Genomic DNA, 18,662 nt, shown 5'->3' with positions numbered 1-18,662 from the left:
TACTTTAATTTAAAACAAGTAAGGAAGTATGGTCGGTCAAGCCCGACCATATAATACCCTACACTAAGTAAAAGAGCAAAAACATTTTTCTTTTAAAATTTCAATAATTTATATTTTTGAGTGATTTTCGGAAGTGGGCCTTATATGGGGGCTATGACCAATTATGGACCGATCACCATGAAATTAGGTCGCGTGATTTATGTCTATATTAAAGTTAAGTATGTTGAATTTTGTGTGTGTACCAACATTTTTAAGCGATTTATGCACGTTAAAGTGATTTTCGGAAGCGGGTCTATATGGGAGCTATGACTAATTGTGGACCGATCGTAACAAAATTTGGTGACATGAATTTTGTATATATAAAACTTATTTGGAGCGAAATTTGTGTAGATACATGTATAAATTAAACATTTATGACCGATAAAGACCAATTTCGAGGGGACATTTGTATAGGGGCTAGGTGAAATAATGGACCGATTTCAGCCAGTTTCAATAGGCTGGGTCCTTGGGCCGAAAAAGTAATATGTACCAAATTTGATCGAAATATCTTCAAAATATATATACTCTGCGCACAAAGTTTACATGGACAGCCAGCCAGCCAACCAGACGGACGGACAGACATCGTTTAATCGACTCAGAAAGTGATTCTAAGTCGATCGGTATACTTTAATGTGGGTGTTAGACTAATATTTTTGGGCGTTACAAACATCTGCACAAACGCATTATACCCTCCCCACTATGGTGGTGTAGGGTATAAAAAGTGCCGCTGAAGCACACCGATTGCTCACCAAAGCTTATGGAGAATGTGTTCCATCGAGCGAAAGATGGTTTTGAATGAATATTGTTGTAAAACTCAACAAGAGCTTTGGAAGTTGCTCAAGCAGTAATTTCAAACCATTTGCGATCAGATGAATTCATCCAAAAGCTGAAAAATTGGGTACGAATTGAAGCGGAGAGACCTTTAAAGGCGTATCCGAAATGATGCTTGAACGCTATAAAAGAAAATCCGTAAGAGAAGCCCGGCCAACCAGCCGGTCTGTAATTGGTGGGAGCAAAAGTGATATATATATTATGAGCTGCTGAGATCTAACCAGACCATTACAGGGAACCTGTACCGAGCGCAACTGATTCGATTGAACTGAATATGCCACCAGACATGAAACCGCAATATTTCATCATGACAACGCTCGGCTACATGTTGTAATATCTGTTAAAAAGTATTTAGAATGAAGTGATTGGGAAGTTTCGCCTCAACCCTTTTATAGTCCAGACCGTGTTTCCGAATACTATTTTTTCGATCGATGCATAATGCTCTCTCTGGGATAGGCTTCAGTTTAGAACAGAGTATCCGATATTGGATTGACTGGTTGTTGGTCTTGTATTGGACCGTGAAATTTTTTTTTCATAAATCGAAATTTGAAAATTAGAATTTTTGACGCAAAAATTGATTTTGTTTCGAAAATCCATACGTAGAGTTTTGAATGTAGTAATTGCTAATTTTTGACAACGAAAATTAAGATTTCAAAATGATGATGAGTAATACAAACATTAAAACTTTAAAATATGCATACAAATGGGGCATTTCATGTCAAGTGAACCAACTTTTGAAATCGATGTCTTCCGATTGGGATGAAATTTGCACCAAGGTTAGTTCTATTGGATTTTTCAACAAGATCGGTCAAGATCAAAAATTTGACATTTTGGCCAAGCAGGTGTTTTTTTCATGCATGTAACTTATTACCTATTGTTCTTAGCAAAATGTGTCCCAAATAGTTTAGAATGCTCTTTCTTCAATCTATCGAAAAAAAATTAAAAAAATTTTAATATTTTTTTTCCGAAAAAACTTTTTTGACTTTTTTTTTAAATGGGCCCTTTTTTCTTAAAATAATGCTTAGATATTTTCCTTGAAGACCTATTTGGTAGCTTAGTGGGTTGCGAGTGGGATATCTATCAAAATAAATATTTTGTAACTCAAAACTATTTTTGACTTTTTTTGCAAAATCAAAAACTTTGTTGACTTTTTTTTTCAAATTTTTTTTAATTTATTTTTTTTAGCTCAAACAAAAGCTGAGATATTTTCGTTGAAGAGCACTCAGAGAGTTCTCGACCGATCTTGTTGAAAAATTGTGTCTACACTATCCAATAGACCTAACCTTGGTACGAATTTCATTCCGATCGGATGACATAAATTTCAAAAGTTGGTTCACTTGATATGAAATGCCTCATATATTTATTTATTAATTATGATCTTTAGTAACTTGCGAAATGAATTTTAAAGACTTTTTTCCCTTTATATGTATTGATTTAACCCTAGCTCTGGCAGTAATTAAATATGTAAATATCTGAGTTTTAAAATAGCTAAAACCGATTTTATTGTATTGTGGTGAAATTAAGGATTAAATTAGAAGCGTATAATTGATATCAATAACATACTATTTTCAAAATACTCATACGCTACGTAAAAATAAAATATTTAATTTTTCATAATTCTTACATTTTCTATTTTTAGATAACGACATATTTTAATGAGACATCATGGATAAATCCCTCAGAAACCGATACGATAGTGGGTGAGGATCCCGAAGTGGAGTCACTTTTATCATTAGTTGTTGTTGGTAAAGTAAATGTCGTTGAATGTCTCTATCTATCCCAAAAAACAAACACTAAAACACATACACACTAACATATGGAAGAAATCAAATAATGTTGTACTTTTCGATTTAAAATTGATTTTGTAGATTTTTCTGTGTATTTTTTTTTCAGTCAAATTCGCCCAAAAAAATGTTACAGAAAATTTAAGTTTATTTTTTAAGTAATTTTTTTTTTCATTTAAAATATTTTGTGTAGAGTTAGCTTTTTAAAAAATATAAATTTCTTATACATATTCATAGACATATTTTATGTAACTTAAAAAAAGTACTTTTTGCCAAAAAAAACTAGCAAAAAATCGATTTTTTAAATTCAAATGAATATAACTTTGGAGTCGGTCATGATTTTGAAACAATTTTTGTTTTATTAGACAAAAACATTTTTTTTAGTTGAATAAAAGAAAAATTGAGAAAATTGGATACGCTGTTTTCAAAAACCTGAAGAAAGGCGAGTAAAAATGTTGAAAATTAAATTTTAAAATTCGTGAGAACTAACCTAAAAAAATGACTAATAAAATAATCTTATTCCTAAGATTATAAAGTTTGTTCATTTGAAGAGCAAGTAAAGCGCACTGTTTAAAACAAAAACTACTTTTCCTTATGAACTTCAAAAAACTTTGTACTCGTCCGGTAACTTAATGAATTAAACACATTGAAGACAGCTGGCTACACGACTACAAGAACCCAAATTCTGCTGACTGCAGTTGTAGTCTTGTGTCAGCTACTGAATTATTTTTAAGACGACAGCTACAAAGTAAACAGCTGATTTATAATTCAGTGAATTTCATTAAATGAAACATATTAAAAATATACTTCAAAAATATGTATCATTTAAGGTATTTATAGAAGGCAATACTGAGTATTAACACTTTTCAAATTTAAAATATTATTGAAATCAGTCGGTATTTCAAAAAGTCATTTTGAAAAAACATTTATTGTTTACACGATAGTATTACAAATATTTTATTTCTTTGTTGATTGATATTTTTCTGAAAATTTTATTTTTATTTTATATTTTCTTGACATTTTTATTTGCCTTATTTGTTTTTATAAATACATACCCGATACATACGAAAATAAAAAGTTTTTGAATTGTTTTAAACAAATTTTCAATACCGATCGTAAATCAAAAAAATCATTTGTATTTTTTGAAAATCTAATACAAATTTTGTTTAGATGATGAAATTGTATTATGATACTTGAGTTTTTGACAAATATTAATACTCAGTATTGCCGTCTATAAATACCTTAATTACTTATTAAAGTATTTTATAATTGTGCAACATTTTTTGATTTCACTCATATACAAATAACTTAATACTTCAAGAAACACAAAAACATTCACACACACTCATACATATACAAAATTTCCCTTCAAGCATTCAAACAAAATCCTATACCCTGCATGTTCTTTCTATATGCACCATGCTGCATGTTACATACGCAGAATGAAATGAAATACATACTAGAAAACTCAGTATTTTTTTTAAATAAATTTTCTCTTCAAAGTGTTGCATCCAAATGGAAAATTCTATATAAGTGTGTGTCTATGAAAATGTTTTTGCATTTAACATCACTCATGCCATAAATTCATACAGTCACTCTCCCAAATCATTCAATCACTCTACGCCAGTCACTCACTCACTCACAAACTAACTACCTTCATATTCATTTATCTCTACATGTCAGTCTGTCTATTCGTTTGTTTGTCTATCTGCCTGTTTTGTCACTGGAAATCATGAATATTCCCCGTCAATTTTTTGGGGGGTTTTTAATCAAAATTCTTTTTTTTTTCTCTCTCATTTTTCTTTCTCCCGTTTTCTTGTTGTTATTTTTTTTTTGTTCTTTTATTTCGCAGGCATTTTCCTATCTGTACTAATATTCTTGTCAATTGCCGGAAATATACTCGTCTGCCTTGCCATCTATACAGAACGCAGTTTGCGTCGTATTGGGAATTTATTTCTAGCATCATTAGCAATTGCGGATTTATTTGTGGCTTCGCTGGTGATGACATTTGCTGGAGTTAATGATTTGTTGGGTAAGTTTTCACTTTTCCACATTTTCAATTTTTCCTTTTCGTGGCTTGATTATTTTTTTCTTTTTACCAAAAAAAAAAAGAAGAAAGATATCTAAAAAATGTAAAATAACCTGCAAAATGTTACGAAGGTTATAGATTTTTTGTAATTGAAGTAGTACACGTGTTTGTCAACAAATTGATGTATATTTTCCAAGCAAATGATATTTGTTTGGCACTGTTGAGGCTGTCAGTTTTGTACGTGTTAGATTTAATTTTAAGTTAATATTTGAAAATGTTACACAATTTATTACATAGCGCTATATTATATTCAATACCGTATTTTTTATATCCTCCATCAAAATATTGTTTAAAAAAAAAAAAATCCAATTTTATTGACATTTTTGTAATTCCATCTATCCTTTAAAATAATTAGCTACTTACGAAATATTATTTTTTACTAATTTGGACATGCCCAATGATACCAATTTCCTTGCTGTTATGAATTTTAAGAAATTTAACCTATACACAGAAAAAAGTATATTTCAATTCAAATATTTATCCCATATTGAACTGGTTTCAATTATTTCATAATTAAATCAGTTATTCATTTGCTCAAAAATAAAACATAACAAAAATAACAAAAATGTGTTTTCAATTACGAAAATTATCTATTCAATAATGTTTGTATTTGAAATTCAACCAATAACGAAAATTGTATATTCAATTGTCAAAATAATCAAATTCAAAACTCAAAATTCAATAGAAAATATCAAGAAATTTTGTTTTTGAGCAAATGAATACTTGATTTAATTATGAAATAATTGAAACCAGTTCAATATGGGATAAATATTTGAATTGAAACGGTTGAAGAAATAGTTTTTTCTGTGTACGGAATATTATAGGCAAAACGTTAACCCTTAAATCGTGTAGGTCAAAGTTAAATTTTGCAATACTTGGAATTTTTAAATGAATGATATCGAAATATTATATATTTTTGGCGGTTTTAATGAACGTTGCGAAAATATACCTTAAGGTCTTAGATTTACAATAACAGTGCAAAATGCTACAATGATAATTACGTACACTTTACGATTCTTTTATATTAAATTGCAAAAGTAATTACTTAATGGTAACATTTTTACAAAAACTGAAATAATAGCATTTTTCCCCCTTGTAAATGTTCTCACGAACTTTTTTAACCGATCAAGCTCAAATTTTGTGAAAATTTTCTTTCTCCTATACTCGTTTTTGAAACAGATGAGTTTTAAATTTTTGCATATATTGAAGGTCCACGTTAATGCCCATGATGAATCTGATTGCAATTTGTGGCCGAGATTTGTCATGATAAAATACTACGGTTTCATGTCTGGCCGCACATTATGGCTATTTTTCGGTTAATTCTAGCTCCCTGTGATGGTCTGGCCAGATTTTAGCAGCTCATAATATATAGAACCCTTCTGGTCCTACAAAATATAAAGCATATACATACATATACGATTTCTTACGCTTCGAATGGATCCACTTTTCTTCGCAAGTAATGACAGTTCAAATAGTCACTCAGTATTTTATACATATTTATATATTCGCAGAAATACACACACACTTTATAATGTGCAAGTATACACTGGCAATGCAGTCGATGTCTTCACTTAACGATGCTTTAAATTAGAATCATTCGTTTAGTGTTTTCATGGCCAATTTATATACTAGAGTGAGAATCAGTTGTATGGCTGGAATATTGTGAGACTAGGCCTAAAAGTTAAATGCTGAAAATTTTAACCAAATCGGACAACGATTTCTGGACGCATCGAGGTCAAAGTTAAGATATATGCAAAATTTTAATTTTAAGGGTTAATATCCATTTTTGTGCTGTTGTTACATATACATATTCATGTTATTATTCTTAAGTTTCACCAAAATCGGCCCAAAACGTATAACATTTCGCTATATTTTCATTACAAATTCCAAATATTGAAAAATTTTACCTTTGGCCTTCACGTTTTAAGGATTAACGTCTTCCGATTTCAGTAAAAGTTTCAGACTATATTTCAAATTACCCGGAATATAATATTCTAAACAGGTTTTACTAAAAATTAATAACAGTAAGTAAATTGGGCTCATTCGCCAAAATATGGTCAAAAAATTAGTTTTTCTTGAAAATCGCAAAATTTAAATCTCAGGTACGGAAAAATTTTAAAAGGTATTGACATAATTTTTTCATATTTTTATTCCCTATTATGTTCTCAATAAATCCCAATGTGATGATCAAAAAATTCTGAAATTTGTTTAACAAAATTTTTAAAAATTTGAAAATGGAGATTTTAAACAGCCGTTAAAAAAAAAATTTGTTTGCCATACCTGCGAATAGGTTAACGGTATCCTACGAATACAAAAACTCATACACAAGTAAATACGGATATATTTTAAATAAAAATTAGCTTTTATTTTAATTTTTCTCAAAATATGTTAATTTTGTTCCTACATTTCTTGTTCTAGTATCCTGAGACACGTTAATGGTCTGGCGAATTTTTAATAACTTTAGATTCTTTGATTCTTTTGCAGTAATTGCAAAAGTATTTATTTAGTAGCAAAATATTTACAAAAACTGAAAAATTTGCATTTTTTCCGAATTTTGGCGATAATACAGTTTTTGGATCATTTTGATCCAAAGGAGATTAATTTTTTTTTAATGTAATATTCATTAATATAAATAAATCTATATATTTCTAGAAAACCATGCCGAAAGTTAACGAGTTTCACCTATTTATTTCATATATGCGCGTCCAGAAATCAGCACTTAACTTTTAGGCCTGATGTCACAATATTCCAAACGGCACTCTTTGAAATCTAAAAAAAAAAATCGGATGTCACTCTATTATATACGCTGCATTACCATCTAGAATGCTCTATTTCTACAATGATCTTCAAATTAGAATATTCGAATTCTAGAGCCTTCGATGTTAATCATTAATCATTTAGTGTTGCCATACTTATAAACAATGCTCAACTCAAAGCTTTTATTCAATGTCAAGCTCTACCATATAATATCCTGCACTTAGTAAATGAGCAATAAAATTGTTCTTTTAAAATTTCAATAATTTATATTTGTGAGTGATTTTCGAAATCGGCTTATATGGGAGATATGACCAATTATGGACCGATCGCCATCACATTATGTCGTGCAAATCACATATATAGACATAAATCATGTCTATATGAAAGTTATTTATGTTGAATTTTATGTGTATACTAACATTTTCAGTAGATTTATGCACGTTAAAGTGATTTTCGGAAGCTATGTGAAATAATGAATCGATTTCAGGGCCGAAATAATTATATGTACCAAATTTTATCGAAATATCTTCAAAATTGCTGGACGGATATCGTCAGAAAGTGATTCTGAGTCGATATATATACTTTAACTCTTTCAGACACGAGTTTTATACCCTACACCACCATAGTGGGGAGGGTATTATGCGTTTGTACAGATGTGTGTAACGCCCAAAAATATTGGTCTAACACCCACCGATCTACTTAGAATCACTTTTTGAGTCGATTAAACGATGTCCGTCCGTCTGGCTGGCTGGTTGGCTGGCTGGTTGGCTGGCTGTCCATGTAAACCTTGTGCGCAGAGTACAGGTCGCAATTTTGAAGATATTTCGATAAAATTTGGTACATATAATATTTTCGGCCTAATTGGTCATAGCTCCCATATAAGGCCCACTTCCAAAAATCACTCACGAATATAAATTATTGATATTTTAAAAGAAAACTATCTTTACTCATTTACTTGGTGTAGGGTATTATATGGTCGGGCTTGACCGACCATACTTTACTTGTTTGTGTATAAGTTTAAAATCAAAACAATTGCATTTTTACTTTAATCAGTGTTAGTTTATTATAAAAAGTAAGAAAAAAGTAATCAAACCATAAAAAAACTACCCCATTCCAAAGTTTTTTGTGAAGTGAAGTGGTTAGTTTATTACTAACCACCGGGCGGTTGGCATTAAAAATAACTATGATACAACTTTTTGTTTCGTATAAATTTTTTGGAAATCGAATATTTTTGACAAAATTTTCTGACCAAACAACCGAAATATCAAAGTAACACTAAATTCGATCAACAATTAACACTGTGCTTTTTTTATTGAATGAGTGAAAGTCTCTTAAAAACTGATTTTTACAATATTTTCAAATTATTATTAAAATTTTGGTCATTTTCGGATCAAAAATCTGTAACTTTTGAATGGATGAGTATTTCTGTAATATTTTTTTTATGTTGAATATGTGGGACTTTAAGCTTTATTTTCGTATTTTCGAACATAAAAAGCGAATCATTACAAAAAAAGTTATGTACGCTTAAAAATACATTTTTTATTTTTTTTTTTAATTTTTGTATAAAATTGAGATGTTAAGACAAGTAAAATAGGTGTTTTTATGTATTTTCTTATTAGATTTATAGGTCTCGCTGAGCATTAGACATTGTGTAAAAAAATTTCAGAAACACACTCAAGTTCAGAAGTTTTTCTAAAAAACGGTTTTCAGTGATGTTTGTCAACTCAGTCAGTTTTTGCTTATTTTGATATGAAAGCATATACAAATTGATATCAATGTATAAAGAAAATTTAGTATAAAACTTATATAATTTCTTGCATTGTGCATTTTATGCATATATTTTATGAAAGCTTAATTCCTTGTCTCTCCATAATTGTTTAAATTATATTCTTGTTTAATAAGAAATGAAAAACTGCCAAGATAAAAAAGCTGATTAAATTTACAATTTTTTGTTTTAATTTCTGAGTTGCTCAACATTTTTGCATGCTATTTGTCTATAGGCACGAAAAGGCGGCTAGATAATAAGTTAAGCTTCAAACTCATAACCAAAATAGAATCTGGACAAGATGACCTTTTCAACAAGGTATAACAATCTTAAAAAAATAACACTAGTTTACAAATCAAACATTTTTGTTTGCTCATGGAATGAAACTTGTATTTTTGAGAAGAGTTAGGGACGCTATTTAATTGACAATTTTTAGCTTCCCACCTATACGTCATAATTTTGAGATATATGGGTTTTTATTTTTCACCTCCCATGAGTACTACTAATGCATACTGTAGTGTACCGAATTGTAGTAATTAAGTATTTACATCGTTTTAGGGTACTCAACATTCTGGCGAAGCTGCTAGATACTTTCAGAGTTGTTTTCTTTTGACAAATTCCAAAAAAAAAAATAACGGGAAAAAATAAATACTGTTTAAAAGTACATCTTTCCTGTAGATAAACGTTAATAAATCGCTATTAAATACAAAACTCCAAAGTAAGAACTATTTTAAAATGTCTTCTAGAAAGTGTAAAATAAACCCAGACCATTTTTGTTTTATTTGCGGAAAAATTATTCAGCCAAATCGAGGTATTCCTATAACACAAACACTGCAAAATGCTTATTTTCATTAAAAAATTTTCGTAAAAGCTTTAGATAAGACAAAACCAGCATTTCAATATTTATGTAGCGTGTTCCCGAGTCTTTCTGAGGCTAAACTAAAAGAAGCGATAAGAAACATTTTGGTTGATACCAAATTTGAGTGTCTATTAACCGATGTTGAAAATGCAGCATGGAATTCTTTTAAACTTGTTGTTCAAGAATTTTTGGGGAATAAGAATAAGTCAAAATTACAAAGATATTGTTGCGAATTTATTACATAATTTTGAACTGATGGGTGTAAATATATCCCTCAAAATTAACTTTTTACATTCTCATGTGGATTTTTTCCCGGAAAACCTCGGACACATGAGTGACGAACATGCAAAGCGTTTCCATTAAGATTTGAAGTTTTTCGAGAGTAATTATCAAGGTTTTTGGGATCAGAATATGTTAGGAGACTACTGTTGAAGTGTCGTAAGGGAGACAAATGAAAATAATTATAAAAAGTGGACTAAACACTTCACTTTCAATTTTTTTGTCCTAATTTAATGTACATTTTTAATAAATATCACAAAATTTTGACGTCCAGGATTTTTTTAAAAATTTTTTCTGAAGTTAGAAGACTTAAATACACAAATCCCCATATGTTTCAATTCATGAGCAAGCCTTGTAAACTAGTGTTATTATAAATATTAATACTACCCTCTTGAATATGGTATAATTTAAAGTAGTGTGTTCTGTCGCCATTTTCAAATACTTCTGTTGACATAATAACTATTATTTCTGCAAATAATTATTGCTTGATATCTTAGCTTTACGATAGAACTTGTTTTATGGATAATTTCAAACATTTGCAAAAAATAATTATGATTGATTTGGCTTTTTATAAATTAATACTACACAATTTCATTTAAAAAATCTGACATGTTTTCTTATTAAAATCTGATTAACGTTCTTTGAGTGATTACATTTTCAATTAAATTTAAAATTTTTAACAAATTATGATGTTTTTCTTGAACAAACAAGTAACATTTTCTGTATTGCTTTTATTTTTGTTTAAGGAAAACGAAATAAATAATCAAATTTATGTCGAAAATAAATATTACAATTGATATAGTATAAATCTATTATATTTCAAAATTGTATTTACATTTAAGTGACAGGCATACCCATGCTCACTCTCAGACTAATGCAATTCTTTAACATTCACTGGCTTGGGTATCTTATCATAACGATATTGTGAAAATTAAGGAGAATGACACAGAAAAATTTATTTAAAAATTCAATTGAAAAAAAAAACAGCAAAATGAATGTGAAAGAAAATAAATAAATTGTAAAGATAAATAACTAAAGTTTTCTTTCATACACTTCAAACACAATAGACATCCGTGTTGTTAAGAAAAACCATTTCTTTTCTCGCCTTTATTTCTTGTTCAAGATAATGTAATATTGAAGAGAATTTTCTTTAAACCGATAAAAAATAATAAAAACCTGTTGATGGAATAAAGTATCGAACACTTACCACGCAAGCACTCACTCATTCGCTCACTCACTCATACTCTTACAATGGAACATGCAGTCCTGTTATTTCAAACACACACATGCTAACACTTAAGTAAGTGTGTATGTATATCCGCTACAAAACTTAACGGAAATAAGGTTTATTGACAATAACAAAAAGAAATCGAATAAAGTATAAGCAGACAAGTATGAAGAATATGGCAAAACAAATCTCAACTTTTTCTCTAAAACTCTCATGCCACAAAATACAATTTACACCAAATAAATTGTGCCAAGTCTGGCGAGGCATGTATTTATGGTTGTATGTATGTGTGGGTGGGTATATGTGTATACAATTTCCGTTGATAATGCTTAAGATATATTATGTTGGTCTGTTTGTAAGGCTGTGTTGTGCGTGTATGTGATTGACTATATGATGAATTTAGTGAAAATCTTTCTACACAGTTTCTACATGTAACTACGCAAGGACTAGCACCAGTCAATCCAGTCTTAATCCAATCTAAAGATTTTGGTAAAGCAACGTTTCATTGGAAGTTTTGAGTTAGTTGAGCTACTCTCATATAAAAACCTGAATTTGTATTTCTGTAATGTTCACTTACATAGATCTACATATGTGTGTTGATTAGGGTAACCCGTATTTCTAAAAATATTCTCCGACATCTAAACAACAAACACTGAATATCAGGGACCGTAAATAACGGTTATCCAGAAAATTTGAAATCAAAAAATCACTATGTTAGAGTCAACGGAGACATATACTCTTATATACCAATAGATTCGTATTGACGTGCTCTTTCAGAATCTATGGTGATATTAAAAAAATTATCCCAACTCCAAAGTTAACAGTTATTTTTCAACGTAAAAATAAAAGTTCGCGTGAAACTGTGAGATTTAAGCAAGTGAGATTTAATAAATATTTTATAATTTTTTCCTGGTTTTTTGGTTTTTTCTTTGCAGATAAATAAATACCAAAGTCACAAAATAACGGCTATAAAATAACTTTTTTGATATCCCTTATAACCGTTACGGTCCCTGCTAAATATTTGAGCCAACACAGTTAGAGGTTGCATTTCGAGTAGTAATATTTAAAAAAATATTACAAAAAATTGTATTTCCAAAAAGTTTTAGTATTTTATTTGTTTCAAAATTAAATATACAAATTTCCTGACATCAATAACCACAATTTTAATAAAAAAAAATCATAAAATGTCATACATACAGTGTGAGACAAAAATGTGTAAATGATGGTCATATATTTACACTTTGTGACACCATTTTTAAAGTGCAATGTTTATAAAGAAACGTTTTGTGTTTTTTTAAACAATATTTATTAAGGATATTTTAGGACTAAATAAATAAAATATTTCCTTAGTTATACTCCAGTAATCTAAAAAAAATAACTGCAACCCATTTACACACTTTTGGCGCAGATTACTAAAGTAACTTTTTTAGTACTTCGAAGAAACTGCTTTCGCGTCAATGACAGCCTGAATTCTGGAGGGCATACTCTCCACCAGTTTGCGACACTCTTCTAGCATTATAGATCCCTAGATATCATGGGAGCGCTCCTAGAGCTGAGTTGTGTTTCTAAATGGATTTTGATAATTATAAACGCGACGTTTTAGAATTCGCACCAAATTCTCAATCGGATTTAAATTCTGAGATTGTGGGAGTCAATCCAGCAATGTAATTTTGGCGGTTTTTAAAAAATTAAGGGTCTTTTTAGACTTATGTTTGTTGTCGTTATCTTGTAGTATCACAGTGTTTTCAATTTGTCCACGCCAATCATTCAGACTATCCACATCTGTTGTCTTGATAATGTCTATATACATTCCTGCATTCATATTACTACCAATTTTATGAAGTCTTCCTACACCTTTCACAGAAAAACAACCACAAAATGGCAATATTCCACCACCATATTTCATAGTCGTCATAAAATCACGGTCTTTAAATGGCGCATTTCGTTTTTGGTAGTCATATTTTGGTCCATCAGTTCCAAAATGGTTAATTTTCGATTCATCTGTACATATAACTTTTTCCCAATCATCAAAGGTCCATTTCTTAAAAAAATTTACAAATGTTAGTCGAAGAGACTTGTGTCTTTCAGTTAAACGAGGTTTTTTAACAATCTTTATTGCATAAAAACCACATCTTTTGATTTCTCTAAGAGATGCACGTTTTGAAATCTTAATTTGGTAGCATGAAGATAGTTTTGGTTGTACCTCACGGGGACTATTTTCATCTCCTGATGCAACTAGACGTTATATAGTGAGACCATCTTTTAACAATAGAATTGAATTCCGTCCACAAATTGGTGCTGGAAAAGCCAAACCACATATATTCACTATGTTCTCAACAGATTAAAAGAAATATTGAATTTGGTGGATATTTTTCGATAGGAGATACCATTTTTCAGCTGCTCGGTAACAGAATTTGCAACTTCGGTGATAATCTTCTTCATATTCAATATTCCTTAAAGAATTGTAAATTGTTAACTAGTAACATGTTTTAACTAACTGTCATTAATGAAATTGATTAAAATTGTTCTTTTTCTAAATAATAATAAGAAGTTTATTTAACTTTAAAGAAAATGCGACAAAATTGTGTAATTCAGTTTTTAACTTTTTGATATCCTGGTATTTAAATGCCATTACTTCACATTAATTTTTTTGTATTGCTATACTTCACTAATCATGATCTTCATATTGTGTAAAAAATATTGTCAGATTGGTAAATGTTGAGCATAAAAATTCAAATTATAGATATTTCCAAATTTATTTACACATTTGTGTCTCGTGCTGTATCTCAAATCCCAAATTCAAAATTTTCATAAATTTTTTCAAAGAAATATCAACAAACTAAAAAAAACTTTGTTCGATTCTAATAATATGAAGGTATCCTGTTTTGTTGGAGTCCATAAATTATGAAGATACTCATAGGTTTTCTCGATCACTTTGTTTTAGTAAAATAAATGTATTCTTAAAGATACAACTTCAAAACATCATAGATAAATTATTTTGGAACTAGTTTTAAAATTGTTTATTTTAAAGATACTTACATTTTTTTATAAACAAGGATTTATAGAAATCTTTTTTATGAAAAAGTCGAAAAACATGTTATTATACAAATTAACATAAATTAGTATTTTTAATGGATTTGTATTTACTTACGTTTTGTTTTGGAAAGCGACTTTAATATGTTTTTTCACTAAAATAAGAAACAAATATTTTGGAACGTAGAACGCGAAGAAAATTAAAATTTATTAAAAACTTCCGTAATACAGCTCTTTCCAACCGATTTTCAAAAAATATTTTCTATTTGAAAATCATATGTATATATCTTTGTACGTATTTCTGAATTCTATGGACTCAAATAAAACGGAATTGCTATATCAGAACCCCTGCATATTTTTGGTGTCGTTCAGTATGTATTACCTAAAAGTGGAATTGGAATTTAATTTGATTTTAGTTACATAATTATACAATATTTGGTTAATATTGTCTAAACATGTCCAAATCAAAAATCAGCTTACATTGTTAATAAGGAGTGAGATCGAAAAAATCTTAATATACATAAATGTTAATAAAAATAAACCATTAAACATACAGTTTTGATTTGAAATTATCGATTGAAATTATTATTACAACTTACAAACACCGGAAAGCCTGTCACTGTCACTTTTTTCGAACAGGTAGTCTATATCCGTTTAAGATCTACGACACTTTTGGACACCTTTTGTCCACTGGCCTTAGCTCCAGACAATTTGGAGGATTTGCATCTTTTGGTACAAATATCACATTATTTGTCTTATACCACACAAGACCTTGCTTACAATAATGACAGGCCAAAAATAAGTGGACACATTAAGAAGTCTTATGAATGGAAGCATCCTTTTTGCAAACATTCCTTAATGTAAATTTCGGTATTTACAGAGCCCTTTGTAACAAATGTTTGACTTCTTCTGCCGCAACTGCATATAGCTTGCCATACCAAGAACTTTTTGGGAAATTGTTTCTGTTTTTGGGTTCTAAACTCGTCTTCAACATTCCCTCGAGCATCAGCAACATACAAATATTGACCTGGAAGCTGCGACAAATTTGTACATGTATTATACAATTTGACTTCAATTTCCGTGCTCTATCTTTGGACTCTGGATTTTTAACAGAGTTCCTGTCAGGAGCTTTTTGAGCCTTGTGTGTTTTTAAACCTGCATTGGAATTAACTTTTCGTAACAAATAGTCCGAATACTGAGCTAATCGGGCTGCTTTCCTACCGGATATGTTGGGAGCTCTTTTAAAAATGCTTTCTATGTATTGCCTTTAGAAACATCATGTGGACCAGAGATGTACATGAGTTGATTCGCTTTTTGTCTATATGAATGAAATCACTGCATTTTTTGTGTTTTCAATCATCAACATGTGAAAATTATATTGCTTGCACTGCTTGCGCTCTCACAATTGATTGCCATTTACTCAATAATTTTTTAAATGCCGTTAACAATAACAACTCAAAAATGATTAGAGTAAGTACGGGTAATGTGGTATACCTATTTTTTATTTGACTATAATTTTTAAAATCTTAATTCGATTGGAACAGTTTTCAGCTAGTGTTCTACTACAAGTGTTAGGTTTACATCCATGAAAGTAAAAAAGAAAAAAGAGAAAAAGCCCATAAACAAGCCATTGAAAAAATTGGACTGTAACATAAACCACATAACCGATGCATAGTATTTTAATTAGTAAATGAGTTGCGTTTTATTTAAATCATCTTCAATGGATGCGGTTAAAGTTGGCGGCTGACCAAGCTTACCAGAAGCTCCTCAATACATTCTTCGCTTCGTAGGAGACATTGAATAACTGATGCGAAAAAATGTCCACTTGTTGTTTCTAATAGCTCAGATAGCGTTCTTCAAATCTTCCGCTGTCCATTTTCATACTTCACATTTCTTTGGCATATTATTTGCTTGAAATTCTTTAGCTATACCACATTAGCCGACCACGTGGTTTATTGAAATTATTATAAAATTAAGCATATACACTAAATATGATATATTGTTACATATGTTCTTCAATAGCAAAATATTCCCATTTGACTTTAAAATTAAATTAATAATGTTTAAAACACGTGATTTTAGAAAAAGATTAATTTTTAACAGATCACAAAAAAGTCTACCACAAGATAATGTTGATTTTTTACAACTGACTATTTCCATGACCTGCAAAAATGAAGTACACTCACCCAATGTTAATTTTCTGAGATCATAAAACTCTTAAGCTTGGTACCGCTACTCCTATGCTCTTAGTTTTAGAGTAAAGCAGCTATACCACATTACCCGAAGTTACTCTACTGTGTTTTGGTTTGTATGCAAAACATTCAAATGATTCATAAAAGCTCGATGATAAGTTGAATGCATAAGACAAAATCAGTGCATTAATTTGTTTCAAGAACTAAGTTTCGTCTTATTTTGATACAATGAACTGAAAAATAATAAAAAATATTGAAAAAATAGAAATATGCAAGAAAATCCTTCTAAATACTCAAAAAACTCTGCGTATATTCAAAACACTCATATTGATTCGCTGCTTTTGTGAATGGTAAGAGTTTACAGAATATGCAAGCAATTACATGCATATTGTAACAAAACACTTGCTTTAGTGAATCATACAATGACAGTATTCGTTTAGTTGATGTATAGTGATAACTCAGTATTCACGTTTGCAAAATAATAAATATGTCATTTAAATGGTATTCATGCACATCTCTGATGTGGACCATTCGTTATACCTGTATCAGGTTTTCTATCAACGGACAAGTTCTGCCGATACTGTTTAATAACATTGGAATCAGTTTGAAGGCAGGCTTTTGATTGTTTGACCAGCTTTTTGTAGGACCAATTTGGGTTTTGTTGAAAATAATTATTTAATAATTTTAGTACGCTATTTTTTCGTCACTCGTTTTAATCAGATTAACCCTTTGCCTGTCCACATACAAAAACAATTTGCCGTACGTCCAAAGTTTTTTTTGTTAATTGAAAAATAATATAATTTGTGAATATATGTGATGCACGGACGTGCTCAGGACAGGGAAAGGCTTAACAACAAATGAACATAATTAAATATAAAAAAATAGATAATACTTGTGTTAAACGTTTTAAGGAAAAACGTGTGTTAATGTTTATTCGATCTCACTCCTTAGTCAGAAGAGGTTCAATAGAGTTCAATATTTATATAAAGAAACAAATTTCATTAATTTTAAGCGCAAAGGTCTAACATTGCTCTATTGGACTTTGCTATATTGCCGACAGATATAAAAATTACGAAAACGTGAATTAGCTGTCCAAGGACATATTCGAAATTAAATATTAGATAATGGAATAAGAAATGTATTTTTAAGAAATAATAATATATAGAGCAACTAAAATTTTATTAATTTTTTGAAATTTTGTTTAAAAAATACTTTGAAAATATAAAAGCTTGGATTAGAGATATGCATGAAATTTTATGATTTTTTGCTAACAAATTATCGATTTCAGAAAATTTTAATTTTAATGAAATACTAACAGTTTACTCACATTTTCAACCTTGAGATCTTCGAAACCCCAAAAAGTGCAAAATAAGGGCAACCTAATTATGGGTACACACAAATACTATAAACATAAATCTGTTCAATGATTTTTATTCAACATCGTCTCAACTCGTCTATTTTTATTTTTGGCTTGAATGCTTTTTTTATAATTTTATTTGCCTTTCTTTCATGACCATAAATTCAGGTATGAAACATATATACACAAACATAGCCACTCACACATATACTTAGATGTATTCTACATACATACTCGTACAACCAACCAGCATATATTCATAAGGATCAATAATAAAGTTACGAGTTCTTCTTGAATATTTTTTATGTCATACTTTTACTTTTTTCCCCTCCTCTTTTAGCGGATGTGCTGGTATGATTGTGTGTATGAAATAAATGAATATGTATGTATGAATTATATCATATATGCTGACGACGACGATGAAGAAAAAGAACTAGAGTTTTTTTTAT

At 29.7% G+C, this 18,662-nt stretch overlaps 1 protein-coding gene across 1 annotated transcript in view; it reads left to right on the top strand.

The window, feature by feature from the left end:
• The window catches only part of Dop1R1 (Dopamine 1-like receptor 1), a 262,438-nt gene that overhangs the window by 126,285 nt on the left and 117,491 nt on the right, over window positions 1–18,662 (top strand). Inside the window, exons 2-3 of the mRNA XM_065499443.1 lie at window positions 2,510–2,615; window positions 4,507–4,686. Of these exons, the coding sequence (XP_065355515.1) occupies window positions 2,510–2,615; window positions 4,507–4,686 (286 nt within the window). The remainder of the gene's footprint in view (window positions 1–2,509; window positions 2,616–4,506; window positions 4,687–18,662) is intronic.

Source organism: Calliphora vicina, chromosome 1 (assembly GCF_958450345.1).
Source record: "Calliphora vicina chromosome 1, idCalVici1.1, whole genome shotgun sequence".
Classification (NCBI taxonomy): Eukaryota; Metazoa; Arthropoda; class Insecta; order Diptera; family Calliphoridae; genus Calliphora; species Calliphora vicina.
The sequence above is the reverse complement of the archived record's forward strand: the minus strand, read 5'-3'. Positions and strand labels throughout refer to the sequence as shown.